This window comes from Corvus cornix, chromosome 2, assembly GCF_000738735.6.
Source record: "Corvus cornix cornix isolate S_Up_H32 chromosome 2, ASM73873v5, whole genome shotgun sequence".
Classification (NCBI taxonomy): domain Eukaryota; kingdom Metazoa; phylum Chordata; class Aves; order Passeriformes; family Corvidae; genus Corvus; species Corvus cornix.
Window position 1 is genome coordinate 140,034,910 of NC_046333.1, and position 11,089 is coordinate 140,045,998.

General features: G+C 47.2%; 1 protein-coding gene across 1 annotated transcript in view; it reads right to left on the reverse strand.

Moving 5' to 3' along the window:
* The window catches only part of EIF3H (eukaryotic translation initiation factor 3 subunit H), a 91,199-nt gene extending 90,281 nt beyond the window's left edge, over positions 1-918 (reverse strand). Inside the window, exon 1 of the mRNA XM_039549443.1 lies at positions 781-918. Coding sequence (XP_039405377.1) covers positions 781-900 — 120 coding nt within the window. The 5' untranslated portion in view covers positions 901-918. The remainder of the gene's footprint in view (positions 1-780) is intronic.
* Between the last annotated feature and the right edge of the window lie 10,171 nt (positions 919-11,089).

The following is an 11,089-nucleotide window of genomic DNA, read 5'->3' on the forward strand; positions in this document are numbered from 1 at the left end:
AAACCATGATGTTCTTTCTCATAACCAGGGTACCAACTCTCTCCTTCACACTTCTGCTATACAGTGTTCTGTTGACACTTGACAAACATAATAAAGTAACAATGCTTCTATCCTTAAAAAGTAACTCTTTTTTCTTGCATCATTAATAGTTATTACCAAGTCCGTAAGACACGAACCAACACAAAAAGATCCAGCAGCAAAGCTGGAACCAACTTTAATAGATACTCTTCCACTTTAGGTCTGCATATATTGTCTGTATTAAGATGGCTCTGTTCTCTGCTAAGTCCCTTCAACCCGTCCGCTTATTTTATTTCTCATTAAGCAAACGCAGTAGCCCCTGGCAGCCGCGACAGAGAAAGAAAAAAGCACAACGGGTGAGGGAAAACCCACCGTGCTTGTCTGCTCTTACACCTGCGAAACCTTCTGGGTATATGATATGAGCATAATGTATGAAAGCTGAAAATAGCAACTCTGGGCACAGGAGCGGCGGAGCTGAAAGACGAAATGGGACATTTAAAGGCAATTTACTCTGTCCTGGCCCGGCCTTTGCTTGCACAGGGCGGGAGCCGCTCCCCTGACCAGGATCGAGCATAGGGGAGCTCGGCCACAGCCGGGAAGCTCGGCAGGGGTATGAAGCCGTTCCTGGCCGTCGGTAAGCACCGGTCCCGGCAGGACACGGGGCTCCGCCACGGCACCGCCCCACGGACAGGCCCCGCCGGCGGCTCCACGCGGTCACCCCGCCCGCCCCCCGCCCGCGGAGGCCCCGGGCCCTCCGCTCACCAGCCCGTCGATCTGCACTTGCTTGACGGCCGAGTCCCCCGCGGCGGCGGCTTTGCCTTTGCCCTTGGCGGCGCCGAAGCCGCCGCCGGCAGCGCCCGAACCTTCCTTGCGCGACGCCATCGCTGCCCCCGCACAGCCGGAAAGGGAAACGTGCAACACCGGAAGCAGCAGCGCGGCCGGGGCGGTGCGCGGGAAAAGGTCCCCGGGCGGGAACGTGGCGGGGGGCGCGCGAGGTCCGGCATTGCGGCGGTGCCGCCTCAGGGCTCCGGGCCTGGCTCGGCCCCGCGGGCCCGGGGGTGTCTGCAGAGGCTGTGCCTTGTCCCAGCTCATCCGGCGTGGGACGGGCCGAGACAGCCTTCCCTGCCAGCACTCCTCTCCACAGAATCACAGAACCATTTACGTTGGAAAAAACCTCTAAGATCATCGAGTCCAACCTATGACCGAACACCACCTTGTCACCTACACCATGGCACTAAGTGACAGGAAGGGTGATGTAGGTGAGGCAAGCAGCACCACTCACTCCTTACCGCGAAGAACAACCACTTTATTAAACAGCAACTAAGAACGGGTACCGAGGTTAAGCTTGTGAACCCCAACAGCAAGGCAGAGACGCAAAGCGGCGCACGCACAACACTGAGCGCTCCCCCACCCCATGCGAACAGGCAGAGAACCAGAAACTGAGCCCCAAATCAGTCTTTATACCCAGTCCTTTAAGTCTATTGGTCCATTTTGGATCCTTCATGCTATTGGCTCGTTTCTCCTGCTGTCATTGGTCCATTTCAACGATGCCTTTTTCACCAATCATTTTCTGAGAACCTCCAGCAATTGATTCATGCTACGTCCAATCCATGTTCTTGGTGACATCACTCTTATCTGTTGGAACAATCTGGAAAACTTCCCCTTTCCCCATGGTATTGAGTCCGCCACCCGATGGTTACATGCAGGTATTACACCCGGTACACTGTCCACAACTTGGTCTAACAAGATAATTAACACAGAAAACATCAACCAACCCAACTCCCACCACTAACATATTTACCAACTTAATTAATTAATTATAGAAAACTAAAACTTATTTATAACACTAAGTGCCACATCCAGCCGTTTCTTGAACACTTCCAGCGATGGTGAGTCCAATCCCTCAGTAGCCTGTTCCAGTGCTTAATCACCCTTTCTGTGAAGAAATTTTTCCTGATGTCCAACCTATACCTCCTCTGGTACAGCTTGAGGCCATGTCCTCTGTTCCTGTCATCCTGTTGCTATCTGCCTGGGAGACGTGGCCAACATCCACCTGGCTACAACCTTCTTTGGTTCCAAAATGTGGAGTATGTAAAAATTTTTTTGAGAAAGGATGTTCTTTGATGTTTGATCTTTGTATACTTTCAAGCCTAATAAACAAGAAAGGAGACTTAATCTGAGAATCAGATAGCAGCTGATAAAGTCTAAGTGATGTCCAGGCATTAGAAAGAAAAATTACTTGTTGCCTTGTTAAGGTTTAGTGATGGACATGCTTGAATGATCTCAGACCTAGGGGGTTAACAAGGAGCTCGGGAAGAAGAATGTACTACTGACAGTGGACAAAAAGAATGCAGAATTTATGGGCCACAAGGACATTTGGCAGAACCCCCAAGATAAGGAAGAAACTAATAAGGACAATACAGCAACTGTGCTGAATCAGCTGCAATGGGGTGAAAGGCAATTCTGGCAGTAGGAAATCATGACCACCAACTCAAGAAACCAACTGTAGTGGGTTTGGTTTGTAACCGGGCAGAAACACCATTTTAGTGTTGTCGTTTGGTCCAAAATACTCATTACTGTTTACCTTCTGTGAGATAAGAATTAGGAGAAACGCAAAGCAGGCACCAAACTTGAAAGAATATAAAGAAGTTTATTAACAGACCTAAAAGAAGAAAAGAAAAATCATACCACACCTTCAGAACACTTCTCCTTCCCCCCCACCTTTCTCCCATCTCCCAGTGACAATGTAAAAAGACAACCCTTGAGATGTTCAGTCTGTTTACCACTTCCATAATAACCTTGTTCAGTCCATTTAGGAAGAGGAGTCTCTCTTGCTCATGCTATGAAAACATTATCACAATGAGCCAGCTGCCCGGGTTGGTTCTCTGCTCGCATGTGAGTCCCTTCCCACGACTTCCAGCTTTTCCCACAACTGCTTTCGAGGGTCCACTCTTGAAGCTTTTTGGGGTACAAATTTAAGGTTGAGCCGTTCAGAAACAAAAGTTCTCTTCACCCATCTCTGGGAGCATTTCATCTCTAAGAACAGAGGCCCTTCTCCTTCCCTGGGAGCAAAGGGTCTTCCTCATCTTCATCTTTAGGACTATCTCTGGGAGCATCTCTAGGAACTGAGGTTTTCTCCTTTTCCATTTGGAGCAAAAGTCCTCATCGCTTCCATCTCTCCCTGTTCAAACTTCTCATTAAATTACAGCTGCTTTAGCATCTGCCTATCTCAGCGCAGGTGCTTTTGCTCACAAGTACAAGTTGAACACTCCACCCCCCATGTCTTCATGAAATTACAACGGGTACTCTGATGCATCATAGCTTTACAACCGAATTTCAGCTTTAAGCATCTCCTCTTTCTTCTCCCTCAGGTTTTCAGCTCTTCACAGCACTAAAAGGGTTAATCTCACCTAGGCCTTGCAGCTGGAATGTCGCTTATTGCTGTTGGTCACATGATCTCTGCCAGACAGCAGGGCAGCTTCAGCTGAATCTTGGCTGCACTGGAGGGGGGGGGGAGCCGAGCCCACAGCAGGGCTGTGGGGGAGGGGGGTTCTGCGGGTGGAACAGGGCCCACTGGCTCCAGGATGGCCGTGGCCCAGCCCGGCCTGGCCCAAGCAGGGCCTGGGCCAGGCCCGTTGGTCCCCGCACGGGCCCTGCAGCCACCTGTCCCAGCACTGGAAACGAGAGAGAGCTTGGGGGGGGGTTTGTCTATTCTTAAGTGTGGATCACAGAGGCGGTCACAACTTTAAGTGGCTTAAAGAATTGTCCATATTCAAACTGGCCAGCTGATAGGTTCTGTCAGGTCAGGTCACAGAGGAAGCTGTAAGCACCCCTTTGCAGGGACATTACTTCCGGGACTATGCTTGCTAACCCATGACACTGACCAACTCAAAAGAAGAGAAGGACTTAGCATGTGGACTAATTAACACGAGAAGCAAGAGAATCATTAACCAATAGAACATAGAACACTAATTAATAAGAAAACTAAGTAACTTCTAACAAATGAACATTAGTGCCTGTGAAAAACTACTCACTCGGTTTGAAATTTTAATTGTTTATTAACTGACAATAGGGGTCGAATGATAATAATCATTCAACCAAGACAGAGGGATACAGCGCTGAGTGGATGATGACAGACAGGATGCAGGCAGAGACACACCCTTCAGCTAAGGGATACAGATTTTATACCCCGGGGTTTTGACCTAACTCCTCCCTGACTGCCTTCTTTCAATGTTTTCATTGGCTCGTTGTCTCCAGGGTCTTCTTATTGGCTTGTCATTTGTGCAATAGGGGTTCCCCGTTTATCCCTTTATGTAAAGAAGGTTAAACCCACACCCCCCTTTTAGAACAAGATTACATCATCTATTTCTAGAACTTTTACAATCGACCAATTACATTTAATGGTGATTCCAACAACGAACTCATCAATAATGAATGTATTTTCATGAAACTCTCATTAACCATTTACAAAAGCCAACCTTACTAATTGCATTTATAACAGTGCCTTTGCTAAAATGTATAAATAGTGAAAAGTTTTGGTAGTCGTCGTGCTGGCTTTGTGGATTTGCCACCCAGCGCCCCTTTCTGCACAGAACTGTAAATAAATCAAATACCTCAGCTCTGTGTGGATTGGCCTCTTGCACAGCAGGTGAAAGAACCTGTTTGGGCAACACTCTCAGAGAGTTGTAGAGAGCAATAAGGTCCCACTTGAGCCTCCTTTTCCCGAGGCTAAACACTCCCAGCTCACTGAGCTGCTCCTCATCAGGCTTCACCAGCTCCATTGCCCTTCTCTGGACTCATTCCAGCCCCTCAATGCCCTCCTTTTAGTGAGGGGCCTAAAACTGAGCGCAGGATTTGAGGTGTGACCTCACCAGTGCTGTATGGAGGGGAAGGGTCACTGCCCTGGTCCAGGTGCCAGTTGGCCCCGGCAAACCATTTCTGACAGCCCAGGAACCTCCATCTGTGCATTTCCGTGGCTGCCTCTGGCAGTTCTGATGCCACAGTGACGTGAATTCCCAGCCCTGTTTCTGGGCCAGCCCTGGGCTGCAGTGGGGGCTCCCCAGCATGGCTGAGAAGACTCTGCTCTTGGGGGAGGATTTACACCTAAAAAATCTGCATGGGTTGAGGGAGATGCAATTCTAAGAGATAATAGATTTGAAAGCTTTGTGTATTATCTTTACAAAAAGCAAATTACTGAGGAGTGATATGAATATCTGTTGTCCTGAGCACGAATAACAAGGCATCAGTGCAAAATCTTAACTTTACACAAATCCCCGAACTATCAACTTCTCATGCAATTCTCAGGAACAAGTTTGTGTTGCATTAAAACAGTTGGTTTTGCTTTGCTGCTCTGTTTTGCTTGAGGTACAGGGTTTTTTGTGTGGTTTTTTAAAATTTAATTTCAAACTCTTCAAATTTCTTCTGAAAAATCTAACGGGCTGTGAAAGGCAGCCCTGCCAAACCCCCCAAATCTGCTCAGACACTACGCCAAATATGTGACTTCATAAAAATTTATCTTTTCAACAATGTGTTTGTTGGGGTCCCTCCCCTGCCATGGATCCCTGGGAGAGGGGCCCTGAGGGCACAGACACGGGGTTTCCCTGTCCCTGCTCAGCCTCGTTCCCATTGGTTGGTTTGTGTTCCCTGCGCGGGCAGAAGGACCCTTGGTCCGGTGACTGGAACTGTTCCTCGGCAGAGCTCCGGCCATGCGGCTGGAGAAATAAACATCTCTGAAACAGCTATCAAGAATCTGTCTGTCCTATATATTTCCTTTCCACGGGACTCCTGGTTTGATATATGCGTGTTGCAGGATCCCCACTGCAACAGAATGGTGGAGAATTGAGAGCAGAACGATCCCCGATCCCTAAGCGACTGATTTGTGTGAGTAAACCCTGGAAACTTTGGATTCCTCTTCTTGGTTTTGTTTTGCTGTTCCATATCTAAACTATGGAGGAACGGTGGGAAGACTCTTGGCTCTCAGGGCCGCATATGGACATTTATCTTAAACTTAAAATGATTCTTGAACAACGATTTGTAAATTTTAGCTTGATTCAAGCTCAAAAAGAACTGAAACACTTCCTGGCATGGTTGTTTAAGAACTTTTTCTATGTTTCTTGGGATTTAATTCTTACCAAGGGCTTTTGGAAAACCGTTTGGACACAGTTAATATTGGAGTCAAAATATATGCCGATGGAAGAATATTTTCGTGAATATTATTTAGTTACCGAGACTGTTGAGCAATGTCAGCTGTGTCCTGGCGAAGGGAAGCCTGGCGCAGGGACCGTGCGGCCCAGGCCACGTGCACCGAGCGCTCTGCGAGCAGCAGCGAGGCAGTTCCCGCGTGCGGGTGGAGCCACGCGAGCCGCAGTGTCGGTGGCGGAGCGAGGCGCGGCGGGACCTGGCGGTGCCCGCACGGCCCAGCACAGCGCGTGGTGGAGCGAGCCCCGGGAACGCCCGACCGAGAGGGGCGGCGCGCGGGCGGCGGCTGGCGGCGATGGCGGTGGAATGGAGCCGCGCCCAGCCGAGACGCGCGCTGGAGCAGGGCTCGGGGGGGTCGTCGCTCGGGGGCCCGGCCGAGATGTGGGTGCAGCGCCTGGCAGCGGCAGCGAAGCTGCGACCAGAGGAGGCGACGCGCAGAGAACTGAGCGGCGCGGCCCGGCCCGCGCGGCCCCGAACGCGACCCTGGGAAGAGCGCGCGGGCACCAGCAGCCCCGACAATTCCAACACGGGAGCGACCGAAGGAGAGAGCAAAGACGCAGCGAGACAGAAAACAGCAGCCACTCGGAAAAAGGAAAAGATCATAGTAACTAAGACCTTAGGGATAGTAAAATGGTATAATGTTAAGCAAAATTATGGTTTTATAACAAGGTGTGACAACCAGCAAGACATATTCGTGCATAGAACTGCTATTAAAAAGAATAACCCTGAAAAATGCATCCCAAGCTTGGGAGATGGAGAAGTCGTGGAATTCAAAATTATACGAGGTAGAAAAGGGTTACAAGCATCGCAGGTCACTGGGCCTGATGGTGTTCCTGTAAAAGGCAGTATATATGCAAAAAATCGTAGTCATGTTAGACAGTATCTCCATTGTAAGCCCCCCCTACAGTCTCCCTTTCCTAATCCCACCTTTCCCTTTTACCCTATGTCCTGTTACCCCCAGTGTATTCCCAATCCGTTTTTTCATCCATGGTTTCCCTCACAAAACCATGCTTTTGCCAACTGTTTCCCCAGAAATCCCTTTCCAATGCCGAGTGGGGGATGAAAAGGGGAAGGGAAGAAGTTAAACCCTCTCCTGCCTCAGTTTCCCCACAAAGCATACTCAGAGTTCTGTCTCCCTTCTGTCAGCCCTAAGATGTTCCAGAGAATCTGTTTGGACATTTAAAGACTCAGGAGGGTGGCTTGTTTTGTCTTGAAACGGTTCTTGTTATGTTTATCCAGTTGTTTTCATTCTCCTTTTATTAAAATAAAACGGGTGAGGTGTTGGGGTCCCTCCCCTGCCGTGTAGCCCTGGGAGAGGGGCCCTGAGGGCACAGACACGGGGCTTCCCTGCCCCTGCTCAGCCTCGTTCCCATTGGTTGGTTTGTGTTCCCTGCGCGGGCAGAAGGACCCTTGGTCCGGTGACTGGAACAGTTCCTCGGCAGAGCCCCGGCCATGCGGCTGGAGAAATAAACATCTCTGAAGCAGCTATCAAGAATCTGTCTGTCCTATATATTTCCTTTCCACGGGACTCCTGGTTTGATATATGCGTGTTGCAGGATCCCCACTGCAACATGTGTTTAACACTAATTTCTAGTTAAGGGAGAAGAACACATTTATCAACAGCAATATTAAAACGTATCTGTATTCGCCTGCAGACACAGATCCAGCATTTCCCTGTTCCTATAAAATGATTCTAACATCACTTAGAATAGTCCCTGGCAGTTGCTTGCATTGGTGCTGGAACAAATTCAAGCGAAGAATCTAGTATAATAATCATCCCAGCAAGGCAAATCATGTCCTAAATGCCACTGATACCACTGACTAGAACTGCATTGACTCTAACAAGAAATCTGGACACCCAGCTCTGCTAAGGACACCTTGTGATTGATGTCTAAATCAGCGTATGATGAATCCCACTTTACATTTCCATTGGGAAAAAAACTCTTTAATGGAGATTGAAGGGGAAGTTTAGAATTGCAGCATCTCTGAGGTCAAACGTGCTTTGTGCTCCAAAGAGACTGAAGTGCATGTGCAGTGGGATAAGCGTGTTTTTCTACAAGCAGTGTGTAGAGAGGCTGATGTAGTAACAACCCTGAGCTTCAGGACAGCGCACTGTGGCCAGTGAGCTCAGCCATCATGTAGGTGTTGATAATTTGAGTCCTACCCTACCCTTAGGTTTCCATGACTGAAGGTTGCACTCCCTCTGGCATTGCCTTTTGAAGTTTTTCTAGAGAACCAAGTTATTTAATTCAATATTACTATTTCACTTAGCTGTTATGTTCACATGAATATCCAGTTTTAATTTACAATATAATAGAATCATAGAATATGCTGAGTTGGAAGGGAGCCATCCAGATCATCGAGTCCAACTCCTGGCCCTGCACAGGACATCCCCAAGACTCACACCATGTGCCTGAGAGCGTTGTCCAAATGCTCCCTGAGCTCTGTCAGGCTTGGTGCTGTGACAACTTCCCTGAGGAGCCTGTTCCAGTGCCCAACCACCGTCTGGGTGAAGAACCTTTTCCTGATATTCAACCTAAGCCTCCCCTGACTCAGCTGCATGCAGTTTCCTCAAGTGCTGTCACTGGTCATGAGGGTGAAGAGATCTGTACCTGCCCCTCCGCTTCCCCTCCTGAGGAAGTTGTAAACTGTGATGAGGTCTCTCCTCAGTCTCCTCCAGGCTGAACAGACCAAGTGACCTCAGCTGCTCCTCGTACAGCATCTCCTCAAGGCTGTTCTTCATCTTTGTTGCCCTTCTTTGAATGCTCTTTAATGGTTAAATATCTTTTTTATATTGTGTCACCCAAAACTGTACCCATGACTTGAGGTGAGACCACCTCAGTGCAGAGCAGAGAGGGACAATCCCCTCTCTTGCCCAGCTGGCGATGCTGTGCCTGATGCCTCCCAGGTCAGGGTTGACCCTCCTGGCTGCCAGGACACTGCTGACTCATGTTCAACTTTCCACTGACCAGGACCCCCAGGTCCCTTTGCACAGCTCTGCTCCAGCCCCTCATACCCCAGGCTATACATACAGCCAGGGTTGTCCCATCCCAGGTGCTGAATCCAACACTTGCCCTTGTTAAACTAAATATGACCAAATGGTTTCAATTAAAGAAAACGAATAGTAGGAAGCAGTACTATGGTAATAGAGTGATTTTCAACTCCCGTCCATGGACTGCTGGAGATCTGTGAAATACTTCAAAGATGTTGCTGAATGGTATTTAAATAGAAAAACATACCTTCCGACAGTAAATGCACAGTGCTTTACCACTGGCAAATTCTTAGGCATCTGAAAAAGAAGGAAAACTCCTGAGATAATACAAATGTGATGTATTATTCCGGCCTATGAAGTTTTTGAACAGAAAGTCAATGTAATTAAAAAAAAAAACAACAAAAAAAACCTACTTCCCCTCCCCCCCAAAAAAGCCAACCCCACCAAAAAACCCCAACAAGTAGCTACAGCACAGAACATCACCATGTTCAAAGATACTGCTGTGGGCACCCAAAATAGCCCTATTCAAGGGACTGGCATAGGGCTCACTACTTAATGCACTGCCAGAATAATTGAGTCAATTTTGTTAATTAGGATTAACTTGAAAAATGAAAAACAAATATCAACTTTCTACTTTATGAAGCTCACCAAATCACTGGGGGCAAGAGGCCATAAAAAATTACACCACTGAAAATTCTGAATTCTTGAAAAGGAGGCCACAAAAAGGATGTCAGTGTGAAGAATTTTATAAACATTGCCCAAGCTACTCAGAAAAACCACAAAACAGAAGACTTTCATCACAAAATACTTTAGAACATTCAAGCAGTGCACAGTGTCCATTAATCATTTTTAAATTATACTCTAAATCAAAAGACAGCTGGAACCAACCAAAACCCTTTAATTCCCCAGTCCTGTTTAAGTTAAAACCTTGGTGATACTGAGATATGTCATATCCCCCAGAGCACCTCTGCACCATATCAGGGCTATGAGCAGAACCAGAGTTGCTAAATAGAAATTATCTGATTAGGGTTCAAAGATATAATCCCTTCCAAATACTTTAAAGACTGACTTTACCTTAAGGGCTAAACCAACTTGAGTTTCCTTTGTGTATGCTGCAGGCTAAGACCATGCACCAGAGACGGGCTAGCCTGCAATGACTTGTTACCACTTGGTAAATGGGTCATGTCTGAATTCTGTGTTTTTCTTCCCTGCCCTCTCAGCAAGTCCAAGTATTTCTAAGCATAATGAATACTTTAATTTCATTATCACAAAGTGCAGAGGAATAGGGAAGAATCACTCAGGATACACATAGCAGTCTCTATTTGCACTGAGACACAACAACACCCCAAATACAAACTTGCACAAATAACTAGTTATTTAATTAACTACATTAATTATGTTAAAAAAAAAATTGTTTCCAGTAAAATAATCTCCAAAACTCAGTGGCAAAAGATTCTCCTAACACAAACTTAAAATTGCCTTGCAGTTTACGGAAGTTTCAAGTTCAGAAAATCTCAGTATTTTGAAAGAGGTGAGGTATTCAGGCTTAAGCTTTCATACACAGGGAAACACAGGCATGTGGCACATCTCTACATGAATACACTGGTGACCTTTTTCAGTGTGCCACCAAAGGGAACATACCTACGCTGCCTCAGCAGGCCAGTGCACTGCTTACAAATGAAGTAAGAATCTAACATATATTCTGTGTAAAGTCAGGCTTGTATTTGGGAGGAATATAGTAAATTTAAGACCGTACTTAATCCTTAGGTTCAAGTAAAAAGCTAATTTTTCATAATTCTATGCCTGGCATGGCCTCTGCTCCTTTTGAAATCCCTTTCTTACGCACAGGACACCTTTTGATAGGAGCCTCTCATTTACAGA